The 18,155-nt window shown below is 37.0% G+C and overlaps 2 protein-coding genes across 2 annotated transcripts in view; both read right to left on the bottom strand.

Moving 5' to 3' along the window:
- Nucleotides 1-1,525: 1,525 nt before the first annotated feature.
- On the bottom strand, nucleotides 1,526-16,781 carry lonrf4 (LON peptidase N-terminal domain and ring finger 4). Its single transcript, XM_081382762.1, has 12 exons — nucleotides 15,875-16,781; nucleotides 12,690-12,808; nucleotides 11,627-11,749; nucleotides 11,332-11,502; nucleotides 10,571-10,700; nucleotides 9,836-9,911; nucleotides 8,120-8,234; nucleotides 7,890-8,011; nucleotides 7,527-7,685; nucleotides 6,951-7,113; nucleotides 4,286-4,435; nucleotides 1,526-4,204 (listed from the first exon to the last, which is right to left on the bottom strand). Exons 1-12 carry the CDS (start codon nucleotides 16,185-16,187, stop codon nucleotides 4,055-4,057), a joined length of 1,791 nt encoding a protein of 596 aa, XP_081238888.1. The 5' UTR covers nucleotides 16,188-16,781; the 3' UTR covers nucleotides 1,526-4,054.
- Nucleotides 16,782-17,168: 387 nt separating this feature from the next.
- med7 (mediator complex subunit 7) overlaps nucleotides 17,169-18,155 on the bottom strand; it is a 1,822-nt gene continuing 835 nt past the window's right edge. The window contains exon 2 of the mRNA XM_081382763.1: nucleotides 17,169-18,155. This exon is cut by the window's right edge and continues 341 nt beyond it. Coding sequence (XP_081238889.1) covers nucleotides 17,759-18,155 — 397 coding nt within the window. The 3' untranslated portion in view covers nucleotides 17,169-17,758.

Consider the following 18,155-nt stretch of genomic DNA (forward strand, 5'->3'; position numbering starts at 1 on the left):
CGCACCCTGAGACTCAAGTACCAAGGCTCTGATATGTTTACCTTAACTCTTTTGCACACAGCATTTGAAGCTTTATCAGTGTATTGACACAGGGGGATTAGGTTAGTGTGGAACAAGGCTGCTTTATCAGTCCAAGCTCTGCCACCCCTTAGACGCTCCATAATCCCTACAAAGAGAACCAAGAGAGGGAGACAAACAGACATATTTGGTATCATCTCATGCATTCACCATTTATCTCTCTGAAGTATTTGCATTTGACACTGCGGCTCACAGACTGTAAACAAACAAAAGAGTTTGTGCCTGCACTTGAAAAGTTTATTTTCAATTAACTAGCTACTTAAAAGTTTTATTTTGTCTCTTATCTATCATGCAATGGTTGCCATGGCAACACGGGGTATTTGTTTGACCGGCGGTGACGGGCCTGCATCATCTCTTCAATCAAAACTCTCCATCTCTGACTGTGTCACAAGATTAAGATGATGATGATGAAGGACTGAAGACAGCCTCAAATTATCAACGTAATTTAATAAAACTAAAGACGAACTGGTGTAACTGCTAACACAAACCAGACAAGAGTGCAGGTGAAGAAACAACTTAAGGAGGAATACAAACGAGGATAATTAATCACTACAACTGACACATATGAACCAATGATAACGGTAACCAAAACCAAGGAGACATGGGCGGCGGGAATCTGAACAAAGAAGACACGTGACAAATGAAAACAAACTGAATGTCCATGAAAACGAAACTAAACAGAACAGATTGGTGACAGACTGGCTTTGTGAAAATTGCATTGATTTCATCCCAAATTAATTGGCATCATTTTGACACAGCACTTCAACAGTTTAAACAACACAATGGGGATTTCATCAGCACACGCAGATGTCCTATGCAGGTTACCCTTAAAGGGATAGTTCACCCAAAAATGAAAATTATGTCATCATTTACTCACCCTCAGATTGTTCCAAACCTGTATGAATTTCTTTCTTCTGTCGACATATCGTCTTTTGTGTTCAGCAGAAGAAAGAAATTCATACAGGTTTGGAACAACTTGAGGGGGAGACTGGGAGTAAATGACAGGATTTTCATTTTTGAGTGAACTATCCCTTTAATGCATTTACTAACATTAACAAGTGAAATCTTGATGTAAAGATATTTTGTCCATGCATACAAAATAACAATAGTCCCATATTGACCTTTATTGAAAAAAAAAGAAAGAAAAAATTAGCAAAATATTAGCGAAATTAGTAAATAGCAAAATATGATAGACCAGTCTGTTTGGAAAGGGGGAAAAACTAACATCTTTACTCTTTTACGGTAAGAAATGGAAGACGCTGATAGATGCTAATACATCAGACAATCTGGTGCCAATCATGTGATTGTATGACGCCATCTAGTGGATGCTTGGTAATACAACTATTACCAACTATAAACTATAAATAAATAGGTTTGATTTTAATGTTTTATTTATATTATTAATTTGATTTAGCAATTTCCAATGACAGAAAAGCAATGATATTTTGAATGATTTTCATGTTACATTTATTGTAGTATAATGCATATCGTATAACTCCTTGAGTTATACAACAAATCTCTCAAAAGAAAATCACTGATACAGGCCCCTAGTTTACACCAGGGATTACAAATTATAAAATACTCTGGCAAAGGCTGCTTTAATTCCAAACACATCAATATATGACAATAATAGAATTAGTGACAAAAAAGAAAGAAAGAAAACAAAATACTATCCATGGATCATTTAAAAACAAACAAGCAATCATTATTTGCCATTGACAGAAATGTTTTGCTTCTCGACCAATTTCTTAACAAAACAATGGATATAATCTTGATTATTAAATTTGATTTGATTGGACTAATCTATAAAACCAAAGACTTTTTGTATAGCTCTTCAACTGATTTGAGGTTTACAGGAGAGTCCTTCTCCTTTTTTTGAGACTATTAGTGAAGAATAAAGTCACACATTGCACGTGTACTATCCCAAAGCAACACCACAGGATCTGCCACTTTCACATACACTAGTAATAAACAGAAGGGTGAACATTTGACATTGTCAGACTCGATAGCACGTAACTGAGTCACACTACAGATGAAGCAACAGTTCTGAAAGCATTTGTAAGTGATTTTCAAGTCCTTAATCCTGAGACAAGAGGGCACCTTAGACATGAAAAAACACACCAGATGCAACAATCAGTAACGTTTCTATTATTTAAATTACTAAAGCAAATTAAAATAAAATCCTATTCTGATTTGAATCCCTTATATGTGTCTCTCTGATTCATTGCGGTCTCGAGAGAACCTCTTTCAATCTCAGTTTAAGAACCTTTCTGTACCTAATAGACGAGCCCTAAAAATCGTTCCTCCAAAAGTACCCAGATTTATAGTTCCTCAAACAAGACACCGTTTCTGTACGTTTACGCATACTGCATTCAAAACAGGGTCGAAAGCCAAGCACCCACCTGTTAATAACTGGTTTTCAATATAGAAAATTGACAGTAATCTTCAGAGCAGTGCACAACAGATAAAATCTGAAAAATGTGCAAAAATTGACTGCAGGTTGGTGCATTTTTACCCTTGTTGGACTTCCAGCAATAATAAAAAAATAAAAATAAAACAATGGCACATTCACCAAAGTAAAAAAAGGTAAGTTTTAAGCCCATTTAAGTGTTACATCACATATAACTTTGCAGTTTTAACATTCCTCAGAATGTGGCACTAAAACAGAAGAAAAAAAATAAGGAAATTAAATGTCACAGTCCTCCTTAACTAAATATCTGAAGCTAGATTAAGGCCTAACACAAGGCACAAGCGCACACACAAATAATCCAATATGACTGACACAAAGAGGTTTGGAGAGCTGTACTGATCGACCAGATGGCTAAAACATTCACAACACCTCCCACAACGGCCCTGGTGCCCATGGCAAGTTTGAAACTGCCGTTTGATTGAGAATTGTATACGCTACTGTTCAAAAATTTGTGGCTGGTAAGATTTTTAATGTTTTTAATTTTTTATAGTCTCATCAAGGCTACATGTATTTGATTAAAAATATAGTAAACACAATAATACTGTAAATTATCATTAAAATTAAAATATCTGTTTTCCTTTTGAATATTTTTAAAATGTAATTTATTCCTGTGATGGCAAAGCTTTATTATTATGTTGTTGTTGAAAACTCACATTTTCTTTAGTAACATCATTAATGTTTAACTATAAAACTGTCACTTTTGATCGATTTTGAGCATTCTTGCTAAATAAAAGTATTTATTTCTTTCAAACAGAAATACTACAGACTGCTAGAATTCTTTCCTCTTTTCCTCTCCTCCTTAGTGTTAAGCCAGCAAGCTTGCAACAGATTTAATACAAAAAAATGAAACAAGCACAACTAGCAGCTTTCATTCATGGGGAAAAAAGAAAGGAAGTGTATTCTCTGTCATTAGTATAGCAATATTAATGTAACTCCTCATAATATTATTTCTGATTCTACTAAAACGTACGGCCGGAATTGTGATTTTGAGTCTGTAGTCATAAGCATTTCATTCATGCATAATCAATGAGCTCCTATTCAGTCATCAGAACCTTGGGCCAACAGTTTCCCTCTCGGCCACAAATGTGAGCTACACATTCAAAATAAATCCTGGCCAGGGCGCAGCATTACTGGAAACATCTCAAATGTATGTCAACAAAACTAGCTGCAACATTTGGCATCCTCTCTGATGATGTTTAATGAAGCGAACAGCGTGAACCAATAAACAGCTGTTCTGTGTAGAACGAGTCCTTAATTCTTTGGTGCTTTACTAAGTAGGAATTAGTTCAATGACTAATTCAATAGTTGTACAGCCACTGGAACAAGTGATCTTATTTTCAACCAACCTATATCATAGCTGTCCGTTGTATAATCCAAGCACACTATCTTGTGTATGGATTATAAGGAGAAAAAAAAATGTGAAAAAAAAAAAAAAAAAAAAAACCTTCTTCCGTGGGGCATGCATGTGATGAGATCAGCAATATTGGCATTTAATGTGTCTCTGTCCTAGCTCTGCGAGAAGTATTCTAGTACAATGCGTAGATGACCCAGTCTATCCTTCAGGGAAGTCAAAGACAGAACGGTGGTCTGATAGGCTGGATCTAACTGCAGCACTGACAGCAGCCACCAGCACCAGGCCGGTCCATTAGCAGACGCCTGCAACGCACAAAAACATTCATTCTCGTTAGAAAGTTACTATTAAAACGCAAGATCTGTGGTTTTTCAGCATGCTCTGACCTGAATGTTGTCCTCTTTCTCGGGCATGATGCCGTACTGCCGGCTGATCTGCTCCTGAATGCGGCTGTTCAGACGATGGTACCACTCTCTCGCCTGCTGATACACGCTGTCATGGAGAAGCTGCAGTAATTCAAGCTCGCCGCCTTCGACCTAAACGCAAACAAGTAGAAGTTTTCCTCTTATTTAAATGATTTCTTCAACCTGATGATAAAACAATGCTTGTGAAATCCTAATGAAGATGAGTTAGAAAGGAGCTTGAATTTGTTGACTAACAGGCAGATAATCACAAGCTGTTTGATGAATACACTTGCAATTAACGCTAATTAATATTAAGTATTTACTTGATATTAAATTTGCAGTGCTAACAAAAGGTTTCACATTTACAGCCATTATAAGCAATCTATCATGCAAACAGTCTCAGGCTTGTGATAGTGGTAATAACCCCCTCATGAATCTTTTATGCAAGCTTTTCATTTAATGTTCGAACATGACACCTTATTTAGGTGGTTGAGACACATTGGGAAAACGACTAGAAGATTAAAAAGTCCAACCTTATTCACTAATAATGATAACTGAACAAAAAACACCACACTGTTGCGTGGCTCTACTTGCCTTAAACGTTTCATTAATAAACATTTAATTGCCAGAGTCAGAACCAACCTGAACCTGTTGAAATGACTGTGTTAAACCGTGAAATGACAGTATTCTGCCCTAGTATGTGAGCTCAACCGGATGCAATTTAATGAAAATAACTGCGGCAGCCAAATGGCTTATTGTTATAGTGATTATGATTATTGTTATAGTGACAATCATCTTGGTGTCACTGCACTATCTGAGTGATCACAACAATCATGATCACTTCCACATATAACCTCAGTGGGCACCACAACTTCCTATGCAGTGCAGTGTATAGAAAGCGTGAGAAACTTCTGCACAAATTTCAATCTCAAAGAAGTGTCCCACAACAGGTCACAGGAGTATTAAAACGATCCTCCTTTATGCAGGCATTCAGATCATTGTATTTTAATATGATACTGAAATGCATGTTTACTATAGTTAATAATATATAATATATTAAAACTAATTGTGATTGACAGTTATTAAAATGACAGAATATAATAAAATGACAAAAAGAGCTTGCTACTGCCACAGTTTGCTATGGTAGAATAATATCCCGGAGGCTCACGTAGGCAGCACTTTAGTTTAAATACTAACATACATTATAGAATGCAAGTGTGCCATTAGGAAACATTTCAGATAAACATGTGCCAGATTTCTATTGTGACAAGAGACTGTAACCTTTAAAATGAGAAGTACATCAAGGGCTGTATTAAAGATGCTTCCTATCTCAAGCCTTAAAGGCACAATATGTAACTTTTTTGCTTTAAAAATGGCAAAAATCACTATATATATGTTTTTTTTTTTTTTTAGTTGTGTACTTACATTATCCCGACTGTTTCCAACAACTTTCAAACCAGGAGAAATTTGTAATTTAATTCAAGAAACGTGCCGTTTCTTCATTTCCGTTTTGTCGCCGCCAATGGCGTCATATCCGCGTTGTCCCTGGTTTCCGCTCATACTGCTATGGCAACCAGAGCTATGAACCAGAGCCGTCTGATAGTAACCAAACCGACTGACGCGGACAACTTTGTAGTTCGCAATGTCTATTTGCACGCTGTTGTTGTTTCGTTCAAACATTATGGACCATGGCAAGCAGACTTTGGATAAAAAAGGAGAACTAAAACGAGAATCAATATCAGCGCGGTGTTTTCGAGATGCCGAGAGCTCCCATAGACAGTATATAAACGAGAGCTCCACGTCCGAGACTTCGACCGCTCCTACATGTACTTTATTAAACAGGTGAGCACATTTACATAAAACTAATCAATGTTATATAGTTCAACAAGGATAAAATGTTAGAATATGATCTGTATGTTATTCTAATGTTGATCTAGTTTACTGCTAGTCTCATACAGACAAACTAACACATACATTTCAACACATTCAAATGCAGTTTAGTGTGCTAGTGTAATGTTAGACCAAGTGAAACAGCGCTGCGTTACCTCACAAGTTTAATTTGTCTAATAAACTGACCTGTGAGTAGTAATTCTGCGTGTAGTTCGGTAGAATGAAATGTCCATATTCCTTTTATATCCACGGGACTGGGTGCTAGAGTTTGGAGCTGAAAGCTGTCTCTTAGCAATCCCGAACTGCTTCATATCACAGTCATGATAAAAGCATCGATGTATTCAGTCATCCATAAACATTATTAGATCAGTCGGCTTGACGTTGACAACAAGATCCATAATTCTTAGCAAATGTTGCGTCATCAATCTACGCCTTTGTTATTGTAAATAGGTTAGCGACCCCTAGTGGAGAAAAATGCCATACTGTACGTTTAAGTTAAGATTTGACTAAACTAACTGAAATCACCATAGTTACTAAATAGATTAGACAGAATTCTAGAACGTTTCAGTGGGACCGCCCCATGAGAGCAATTTCATTTACATGATTCTTGTATTATCTGGTTATAAGGTTTAATTTTTTCATATTTGCCCTATAGTCTTTTGTGCTTTAATAATGCTGTATTGCATTAAAGAGTTCTTCGAATGTGCCTTTTTCTTGGATTTCTGTAACCTAACCTCTGTAATCTGTAACCTCTGACCTTATGGTCCTCCAGGTACTCAATATCAGCAGTTTGGTAGCCATCTCTCTGTCCTCTCCTGAGCACTCGGAAGCGACTTCCTCCCACTGTATCCACATAGGAGCGACCATCGGGAAGCAATTCAAGTTCCAAAATATCCAACATGCAGCCATAATCTGCAAAGCTGTGACAGAAAATTCTAGTATCAAAACACTGTAATATATATATATATATATATATATATATATATATATATATATATATGTATATATATATATATATATACACTGTATATATATATGGCTTTTGTTAAATAAATAATGACATGGTGTAATAAGTCATGTGTTATTGTTCATCTGAGGTTGTATTTACCTAATATTAAGACCAGCGAACAACCAGATGATTTTTATGAAACGTAAAACCATAAAATTCTAAAGGGTGTCCTTTATTTTTCACATGACTGTATGTAAATAATTTGAGAATTAATAAGGGCAAATAAATAATAAGGCTAAATTAAGTTTCTTAAAACCAGTAAGTGCGGAAGCTAGCATAACCTTAAATGACAGATGTTAGCTGCATAATATTTTATTTGTATACCCTTTGCCATGCTCATAGCTGCACATGCCAAACTTTTTGGTGCCCGTCTCCATACATCTGCGCATCATCAGACGGTAGCGAGGCTCAAAGATGTGCAGCGGGCAAGGGATGCCAGGGTACGCCACCGTGCACACAAAGATTGGGATGTCCTTGGTCAAACTGGAGATAAAAGATGGTCAATTGAAAGATGGCACGGAAGACGTTTGATATTGTGTGAAGACTTTTAGACACCATTTTATACATTTTGCAGATACTGGAGCTCTTCCAGACCTCAGCATCATGGGACATTCCATTCATAGAAACTCCTTTGCAATAAATAGGCAGGAGCACTTTTTTTTTGTTATCACTGAGAGGGGCACTCACTTTGAGAGCTCTTCCATCTCTGCCTCGTGCACCTGTTTCCTCTCTGCCAACTGCTGGGGGAAGAGGCGGCAAATAATCTCCTGCAGCAGCACTGTGGGGTTGTACTTCCTGTTCTTAAAATACTGCGAATAGGAAGTAATGTGGTGAGACTTATACTGCTATGTAATATGATTTGTCATATGATTATGGTTTTACTTTTGTTTATTTACTTTATGAAATAGATACTTTACCTCCTGCAGTGGTTGTTTGCAGAGTGGACAGCGGAGATTGTGATCCAGACTTCTCTCGATGCAGTTCTTGCAGAACGTGTGTCCACAGGGTGTTGTCACCGGCTCATAGAATAACCTTTAATCCATTGATCATGATAGTGATCATTGATCCATTGAGCACAGATAAGAGGTGGGAAGTTAATAAACACATCTGTTTATGCACAACAGTCTTCTGGAATAAAAGACTTAAAATCCTCATTAAGACAGATAGAAATTTGTATCTGGTTTTAATCTGGTTTTATCCCATTTCATTAAGAAGAGGATCACTTTGCAGAAATATATCAATTGATAATAACAATTGATAAGGAATAATTGACAACATGGTGCTTAATTATCACAAAAAGTAGTGAAGTGCATTATTTTGTACATTATTTTTCAAATAATTCAACAACCCGGAGTCAATATATTCGCCTTACATTACAGTTACCACGCCTCAAAACATTGTTCTATGTTTAATTTCAAGACATATGTCAGATTCTTATCCTTTAAACACTAATTTCTTATGCATCTCATCGCAAGCAGCGTCTAACTAATAGTGAAGAAGATGTAAGTTTAACTGCTTCAAAAACAGTCACGCAACTTAGAAACTGAAAAAATATCATATAGCTTTTCAGTTGCAAAACTATTTTACTGATAAAGACGCAGGGCAGCACTGACAACAAGTTGTGTGTGTGTGTGTGTGTGTGTGTGTGTGTGTGTGTGTGTGTGTGTGTGTGTGTGTGTGTGTGTGTGTGTGTGTGTGTGTGTGTGTGTGTGTGTGTGTGTGTGTGTGTGTGTGTGTGTGTGTGTGTGTTTGTATGGGAGAGAGAGCAGGAGAAAGAGAAAATGCATATATGCATCCATAGAAAATAAAAGGTAATTCCATGGTGAAAACATGGATATAGTTTGTCATTTTTATATTATTGTTTGTTATATCGATTTGCTTGGTCAATGTCTTTGTAGGTTTTTGTTATTTTGCTGTTGTAGGCTGTAAGGACCTCTGAAATCATTTGATGAAGTGATATGGACATATAATATAGTGAAGACATTCTCATTAACGGTTCCATGCTGGTGGAATGCTCTCCTCACCTTCATCCGGATTGCAGAATCCCTGACAACATTCAAAAGACAACTGAAAACTCATATCTTCCGTGAGCACTTAACCTCATAAAAATAAATAATGTATTATTTCTTTCCTTTAATCCTCCCTTATCGGGCTTATGCTACTCTGAACAATGCCTGAACTTCGTATTTTGAGCACTTGCGTTGTTTCTGCCTCTTCATGATGACTCGCTTAATTTAGTCCTAAATTGCAAGTCGCTTTGGACAAAAGCATCTGCTAAATGACTAAATGTAAAATGTAAGACCTGCCTGGAACAACTTTAGCTGTACGTTTCCCTTTTTTGTAATTGCACACCTTAGAACGTTTGTAAACCATTCAGAATCAAGCATTTAACAGCTCCATAGTAACTTACAATACACTGATATGACCACAAAACCAAAATACAACAGTGTCATGACATTTCCCAATTTTGAATTACACTCGTTAAAGTATTAAAGAATATGTTGTGTCATCAATTAAGCAAGTGCCAGCTGTAATCTAACATTTAAATACTATGTCAAAGTTCAAGAAAATGCAAGGGTATATAGCAGGGTATAAGGTCAGTGAAAAAGGACACACTATAAATCTCCACTGACCTGATGCAGAGAGGGCACTCAAAATCAGTCACCGTCAGAACGCTGAGGCAGGACTCTCTGCCCACACTGCACACACCTAAAGAACCAAACAACCAACAGAAACTTTGAATGAATGTCATTCTGATTAGTTGTCTAATCATGTCTAAACAAAGTAACTGCTTATGAAGTAAAATGAAATAATATTTATATGAATAATAATATTTAATAATAATATGAATATATAACCCATTATGTTTACCTGGGTTGAACAGTGAACTTCTATGAACTAATGAATAAAGAACTTACATAACCCAAAGTAATGACATATTATTAGATTTTTGTACACATATGCAATAGGTCACTCGAGGATGTGTTATACTGTATATATAGCTTGGCTAATGTGCTATGTTATGAACATAATTATGGCCAAAGTGTCAAACCAGTCTCACACAATTTGCTATAACCAACACCTACTCACATTATTATGTATTCCTTACTTAATGCGTAGTTTAAAAAAAAGTATGAGATTAATGATGATTAATAATCATCATCAAGTGACAATTAATTAAAATTGTATGAAGCAAAGCAACTAACTACTTTTCAGCATTCTGGACTGGAACTATCTATTTAAAAACTAAACTTTGAAAATATTATTCAATTATATTTAATACAAAAACAATGTTTTAATTATTTCTGCATATATAAATGTGAATGCATTACATTTGTTTCCATAAGCAGTCAGTAAGATATCTTTACCTCCGTTCTGTTTCTCCTCTCTCTTCATCATCATTTCCTCATCATCCTCAGCAGTGGGGAGGAAGGACACGGCCTGACACAGGCTCAGGCAGCACTCGCCGCTGGTGCCGTGCTTCACTTTAGTTGCATTCTAGGACAGAACAGGAAAGACCTTGAGAGTGAGCAAAAACTTTCCCATATAGCTCACATCACAAATGAATTTATTTTTATTGCCATATCAGCATCAAAGTCTATTTTCATGAAGAAAAAAAAAGAATCTTTAAGAAAACATCACAATCACAACTATATCAGATCTTTTAGTTTAATATTTTAGTTGCTCACATTACCAATGTTACACAAGAGCAAATGTGACCCTGGACCACAAAACCAGTCACATGTCGCACGAGTATATTTGTGGCAATAGCCAATAATACATTGTATGGGTCACAATTAGCGATTTTTCTTTTATGCCAAAAATCATTAGGATATTAAGTAAAGATCATGTTGCATGAAGATATTTTGTAAATTGATGCAGCACAATCGCGACCATAAATGGACAACATTAAAGGCGATTTTCTCAATGTTTAGATTTTTTTGCACCCTCAGATTCCAGATTTTCAATAGTTGTATCTCAGTCAAATATTGTCCAATCCTAACAAACCATACATCAATGGAAAGCTCATTTATTCAGCCTGTATATGGTGTATAAATCTCAATTTAAATTGACCCTTGTGACTGGTTTTGTGGTCCAGGGTCACATATGTGCTGTGCGCACACCTCACCTGCCCGGCATCACTTTGACCTTCAGCACTGTTGTGCGTGTAGCGCTGACTATCTGTGCACGAGGGGCTAACAGAGCTGGTGATGGGACAGGGATCTTGCAAGTACTCCGACACAACATGCAGGATCCGTGGAACTTCTTCCGGTACAGGCATTCCCTCTGCTTCCAAGATCTGCATATCATGTAAAACATTTTATTCATGCAAAACGTGCTCCATATTTGGATGTTTTGGTTCTGACTCTCTCCAGAAAAGTGAACTGTTCATCAAACTTCTGGAAACGTTCTGAAAGACCCACCTTCTTAATCTGGTTTTTGGCAGGGGCAAAGTCAGGCTGCTGCTTCAGGCAGTGGTAGAACTGGATGAGGGCTTCAGTCTGTCTGCCCATTTCAAGAAGAACATTCCCTTTACGAAAGAACCCCTAAAAACACAGAATTTACACACAAATTATTAACACAAATATTCCTATTCAATTTATTAAATATAATTTAGAAAAAGTCCTCGGGAATAAAAGTAAATCTCCCCCATTTTACATAATATATAATCAAAACATAATCAAACACTACATTTGAAATGTTTTAGGTCAGGAAGATTTTTTAATGATGATTGTCTTATGCTCACCAAGGCTGCATCATTTGATCAAGAATACAGTAAAAACAATAATAGTAATATTTTGAAATATTATTACAGTTTTAAATAGTTTTCTATTTTAATATATTTTAAATATGATGACAAAGCTGAATTTTCAGCATCATAACTCCAGTTTTCAGTGTCACATAATCCTTCAGAAATTATTTTAATATGCTGATTTTCTGCTCAAGAAATATTTTCTTATTATTGTCAATGATGAATACAGTTGTGCTGCCTAATATTTTTTGGAAACCATGATCATTTTTTCAGGATTCTTTGATGAATGTCTAGTAAAAAATAAAAAAAATAAAGAAATAGAATTCTTTTGGTAATGTTATAAATGCATTTACTGTCACTTTTGATCAATTTAATGCCTTTTTGCTGAAAAAAAGTGATAAATTATAAGAGTATTATTAAAGATTAACTTTGAACGGCAGTGTATGCCAGTAAACTGCCGTGGGAATAATGCCAAACCACTGTCCATACCAACAGAGATGATATAACTATGAAACTGTGTCAGTCATTTCCGCAAAACCAAAACATGAGACTGCACAGACATTTTAGAAATCTGGCGTGAGTATGCAGAATAATAAATATGTATAATAAATTGATACAGATTTTAAGAATGCAGAATATAACTCATCTGTCAACACCATTCCTAAACAGTAATCAAAGTCTTGTCCCTAGACAACATATAAATAACCAGTACAGTCAGCAAAGATGGCCCTCACCTCAGTCCAATTGGGTCGCACACAGCACAGGTCATCCAGGTCACGGAGGGCATCAGAAAATCGACGGAGGCCCATGCAAGCCTCGGCCCGCCACACTTTCAGACTCACATCATCCGGGACTGTAGATGCATGAAGAGATGGACAGTATGATCCTCAGTCTCATTTCAGACATAGATATGTGGCTTTTATGGAGTTTTTTTTTTTTTTAAATGTGCATAAACAAAAAGAGAGAAACCTAAAAGGACATCTTTAATCTCTGAACAGCAGCACTCTGCATAAGCTTTCCTCCCACCTCTAGGGAACATTGTGTTTTAGTGCACATCTTACATCTGCACCACTTGGATGGCATGAGATGACCATCTAATAGCATAATGCAAAAAATAAGGAAAAGAAACTGTGTAATGCATAAATATCAAATACAACGAATGGAGTTCGCCTGCTATAAGATAAACAAAGGAAGGGGTGGGTGAGCGTATTTAGAGATTAATCTGATCTGACATTGATCGGAAATCCAAAACTTCAAATTATTGCATAAATTCAGGTTGCATTTATATATGTGCACACAGACCGATGAAATAACCAGGCTGTTACAACCCAGATTATGTTATAGGATTCTCGGTTACACAAGAGGGAAAGATTATGTGGGGCAGAACGCTGAGCGTACAGGAAACTGCCTCTAATTGGATTCAAAGAGTTGACAGACATCTGAGTTTTGCCTGGGAGGGTTTATGTTACTAGACAGATAACTGCATTCATTCAGTGGCCGTAAAATGATACGTTTAATTCACTAAAAGACAAATGGTACTGTTGATGTTAAAAGTCATGCTATATCTAAAAGAGAAGAGCCTTACAATACTACCAAACTACACTATAGTGCACTATAGCTCATTGTGTCGGAGATACATTAATTGCACAGGATTCTGCACAACCACTTTCATGCATCTTATAATATGTTCTGTAATATCTCCTTTGTGTATATTGTATATGCAAGGGACCTTGTTATTTCACCAATGTGTGCCCTAGAGATTCTTTCATGGCTTTATTTACCCTTGTTAGTGACATCAGCCTCTCACAACATGTTTTAACCCATTTTCACTGGTATTCATTAACCCTTTAGGAGACCTGAGATTATGAAATCACTGTTGCTTTCAACAAGCACAGCTCTCCGCTCTAAAGTGTGTGAGTAGGTGGATCACAAAGACAATCTCTAACAGTCTTCAACTAACCCACGCTGTGTTAAAATGAATTTTATGCTGCAATCTAGGGCAAATATTTCTAGAAACAACAGATTTCAAACTCCTGCTGCATACGGCTTTCATTATCTCAGCCTACCTGTGTTTATAGGCTGATCTGATTCTAAACATGCATTTAGTATATTAAATGTTAAATGAAATGATCAAAATGATCAAAAATTAGAAAATAATGAATCGTTTACTCACCCTAATGTCATTCCAAACCCGTAAGACTTTCGTTCATAGAAACACAAATGAAAATATTTTTAATAAAATCAAAGATTTCTGTCCCCATTTCTGTGACAGCTACGCAAACCTGATGCTTCGAAAAGTTCATAAAGAGATTGTAAATCAAATCCTAAGCGGTTTAGTCTAAATTTTCTGAAGAGACACGATCGCTTTATATAATGAACTGATTGAATTTAGGCTTTTATTCACATATAAATATTGATCAGCGAACATAAACAGAATCTCAACCATCTTTGCTTGACGCACGAGAACAAACTTCATGGGTTCTTGAAGAAGCTCAGACGTGCTGCGTCACACAAGAATGAACCTCATTGTTTCGCACATCAAGCAAGCATGCTTGCGCTTCCGTTTACCACAACTGATGCGTTAGTTGATGAATGTTTATATGTGAATGAAAATAAATCAATTCTGTTCAACAAATAAAGCGATCGTGTCTCTTCAGAAAATTTGGACTAAACCGCTCAAGTCATATAGATTAGTTTTACAATCTCAGTATGACCTTTTTGAAGCGTCAAAGTGGTAGTTGTGTAGCTGTCAATGGAGGGAAAGAAATCACTCAGATTTCATCAACTTCATTTGTGTTCCAAAGATGAATGAAGTCTTTCGTGTTTGGAACGACATGAGGGAGAGTAAATGATGACAGAATTTTCATTTTAGGGTGAACTAACCATTTAATTGCATAATCTCTATGATGCATTTTCCACAGTGATGTCCTGAACTGACATGATTGATATTCTATTTACAGATCCTTGTACATTTTATCCTCATTTAATTCAAATCATCATACTTCTGGAGATTTTTAATTGCATTCAATGTATTCCTTTTTCATTAGTGAATATGAGGTTCACAAACTCATTGGCCTACTTCAGCAGAATGAGGTGTGCTGTCACTGCATACATGTCCTATAAAAAGCAAGAGCCGGCTATTATTATGAGTTACAAATATCCTGTACAGCAAGAAAAAGAAAGGTTACAATATGCTGTATAAAATCTAGTGAGCTTCCTATCTAGTCTGCACAACCTAGGCACCTTCCGTGTTACCGATCATTCTATTATGCACCATATTTTCAATTCTTGCAAAAAGTGGGTTTACTTTTTATAGGTGGTATAAACGCAGTGGATTCATTCATCCTAACTATAAATAAAATATATATATATATATAAGAACAAAAAAAAATAACATTTCATTAATTTTGTCATGTGAAAAAACAATAATTAACACTGATTAAAGTCTCGCGAGACTTACGTACAACATGTAACAGTAACAGTTTTGGTTTATTTTAAGCCAGACATAACGTTAGTAATAACTTGCGGGTGGGTAAGTGACTCCGGTTAATTCTGTAATCACACTCATAGGTCGGTATTCCGAATCGTAATGTATGTTTTGATTCACAAAAAAAGAATCGGTTCTCAAGATTGATTCTTTCGACTACACTCGCGCGTATGTATCTCTGTGGTTTGGACGCAAGCGCCTTAAAGCAACTAAACATAAAATAATTCGGTTGCTGTAATAATAATTAAAAAACGGTGTTTAATAGAAATAATTATCGAATCGAGCTCCATTCATAGCCCTAGTTTTGAGACAGCCATAGTCCGAGCATCTGCATGTTCAGATGTCATAACCCATACGGAACACTAAACCGTGTTACACAATAAACACCAACGTGGTTGCATAAGGTAGACGGAGTTTGCATCCTTAACTTACCCATCTCGATCCCTTCGTCCGCAATACGAAGCGCTTCTGTAAACTCGCTGGTTTTCAGCTTCTCCTGAATGTGACACTTCATCTTAGTCTCTTCTGGGCAACATTTCTCAATGACGCTGAACAGTAACACGTTGTTTTTGATGTTTTTCGCATCTCTCTGTTTCAGTCGTTCTTTGCAGGTGGGGCATCGCGAGGGCAGGAAAGCGCCCATGCATCTCCTGCAGAACGAGTGACCGCAGCTCATGGTCACGGGCTCGCACATGAGGAACAGACAGATCGGACACTCCAGCAGATCCATGATGGACTCTTTCATCCGGTGACAGCTTCTTCCTGAAAGTTGAACAGCTGATGCCCTTTGTCAAAAGTTAAAGAGCTCGATTCTTGAGCGTGAAATGTGGCATGCATAAAAAGTTAAACGACACGGGTAGTTTAACAGCTCTGTCCTATCTCATTTCATGATCACTGCTTTTATAAGCTTCCAAAGGCCGATGGCAGTTTCTGCGAAATTGAGCCGAGTGTGCCAAGACTAAGAGCATGCTTTAGGATTCCCTCTCCAACTTACATTTATATGTGACAATAGATTTAATATGTATGATTATCTGCTGTCAATCATATCTCAGTCTTTGTTGTGAGAGTAGAGTTTTCCCTTGTGTGTAGTATGATGAATCGGTTCACTCCGCTTCAGTCCGATCAGCGTTGCTTTGCTGACTCTTCTGAACTCCATCAACGCAGTGCAAGGACAAAATAAAAAGCGACCGATGGATCTCTATTTTCCTGTTTTTAAGTTCGCTAGACCAACATCTTTCTCGTGTGTTTAGACCGCAGATAATGCTGTGTTCGCCACTGACACCATTACATTACATAAATAAAAAAACACGTGACGCGAGGTGGTGCTTCCCATTGGCTCCCCCGCTCAGCGTTCCACCCTGTTGTGAAACAGCGAATGCCGCGTTTCATAACAGGGAATCTCGCGCACTAATTCAATGACAGAGTCTTACAAAGCAAACTCTGTCATCATGGATATATGGGTGTTCAATATTTGTGCTTTGATAATTGCTTTCTTGACTTTTCTTTGTGTAATTTAACATTTGCCGCACGTAGAAAAGGGTTTTGCTTTAGATGTTGAATGCAGTCCCTTCCCGAGATAACTGATAACATTATAAACCCTGAGGAATAACATTGTGTTAATATTTCTTAAACATTTATCTCAAATTGTCTACGACTTCTACATAATCATTACCTTCGCAAACCCTTCATAAATCTTCGTATACTTGCTGTATTTATGGACTCGTGTATGTCGAACACATGTTCAGTGGCATGCTGGTGAGTAAAGACTTAAAGCATAATAGGATGACACTGCAAATACAGAGGCATTGTAATTACCAACCAATGATACAAATGTCCATTTGGTTAAAATCTGTGTCACTGGTTAGACTAAAGTGCACTTACACAAGATTGCATAAGTGCAGTAAAGGTTGTATAAGTTTGCATTTCCTCCAACCAATCTGCATCATGTATACGTGACACAGAGTCTAAATCACATAACACAACATTGTCTGCAGAGCAGGTTATTACTCAGCTGTTTAACTAGCTTTTTCCTTCCTTTATCATTATCATGTGGCTTATAATGTGGTTTGAATGAGTCTGTTTTATTTATGTGAAAACAACACAAAAAAGCAGTGAGTGATATGAAAATGAAAAGACCAGATCTTTATTATTTCACACATACAGCTCTACTTCAATGACTGTGTGAGCAGACCACCGTGTTAAATAGTAAAAATGTCTGTATGTGTTTGCGGTCTGCCAATGTCGAGTTTCGTAACAAAGTTGAAGAACGGGCATGTCCTGAATAACAATAAAAACACAATACATTCCTTAGACAGCTCATGTCATCTCATCAATAATACTGCACATTGCAGCATCCTTGTCCCACACTTTGTCCTTATTACAAGACGCGTTCTTGTCCGTTTGTGCAACCATGCAGCTAACACCCGTCACATCTACATCCATAGGCTCTGTTTTCAGTCTTGAGGCTCCAGCTGACCCCGTGCCACCAGCCTCTCCCGCGCTGGAGCTGTTAGGTTGTGGCAAATCATCAGGCAGCGAAACAAGACACCCTTGAATCATCTCCACCACCCGCTCCAGATGCTTCTGGAAACGCTCAGCCGTCTCCAACCTCTGTCTCTTCTGAACCTCCATCATGACCCGAAGCGTCTCCCTGGCCTGGTGAGGACGGTACTCATTGATGAGGTGATGCATGTGGACAAACAGGAGTTTCAGG

Source organism: Scardinius erythrophthalmus (genome assembly GCF_964197995.2).
Source record: "Scardinius erythrophthalmus genome assembly, chromosome: 13".
Lineage (NCBI taxonomy): Eukaryota > Metazoa > Chordata > Actinopteri > Cypriniformes > Leuciscidae > Scardinius > Scardinius erythrophthalmus.

Coding starts and splice junctions, on each gene's coding strand:
- lonrf4 (XM_081382762.1), bottom strand. CDS start 16,187: ATGAAAGAGTCCATCATGGATCTGCTGGAGTGTCCGATCTGTCTGTTC. Junction 12,809..15,874: donor GGACGAAGGGATCGAGATGG/GTAAGTTAAGGA, acceptor ATGCATCTACAG/TCCCGGATGATGTGAGTCTG. Junction 8,012..8,119: donor GCAAACAACCACTGCAGGAG/GTAAAGTATCTA, acceptor TCCTATTCGCAG/TATTTTAAGAACAGGAAGTA.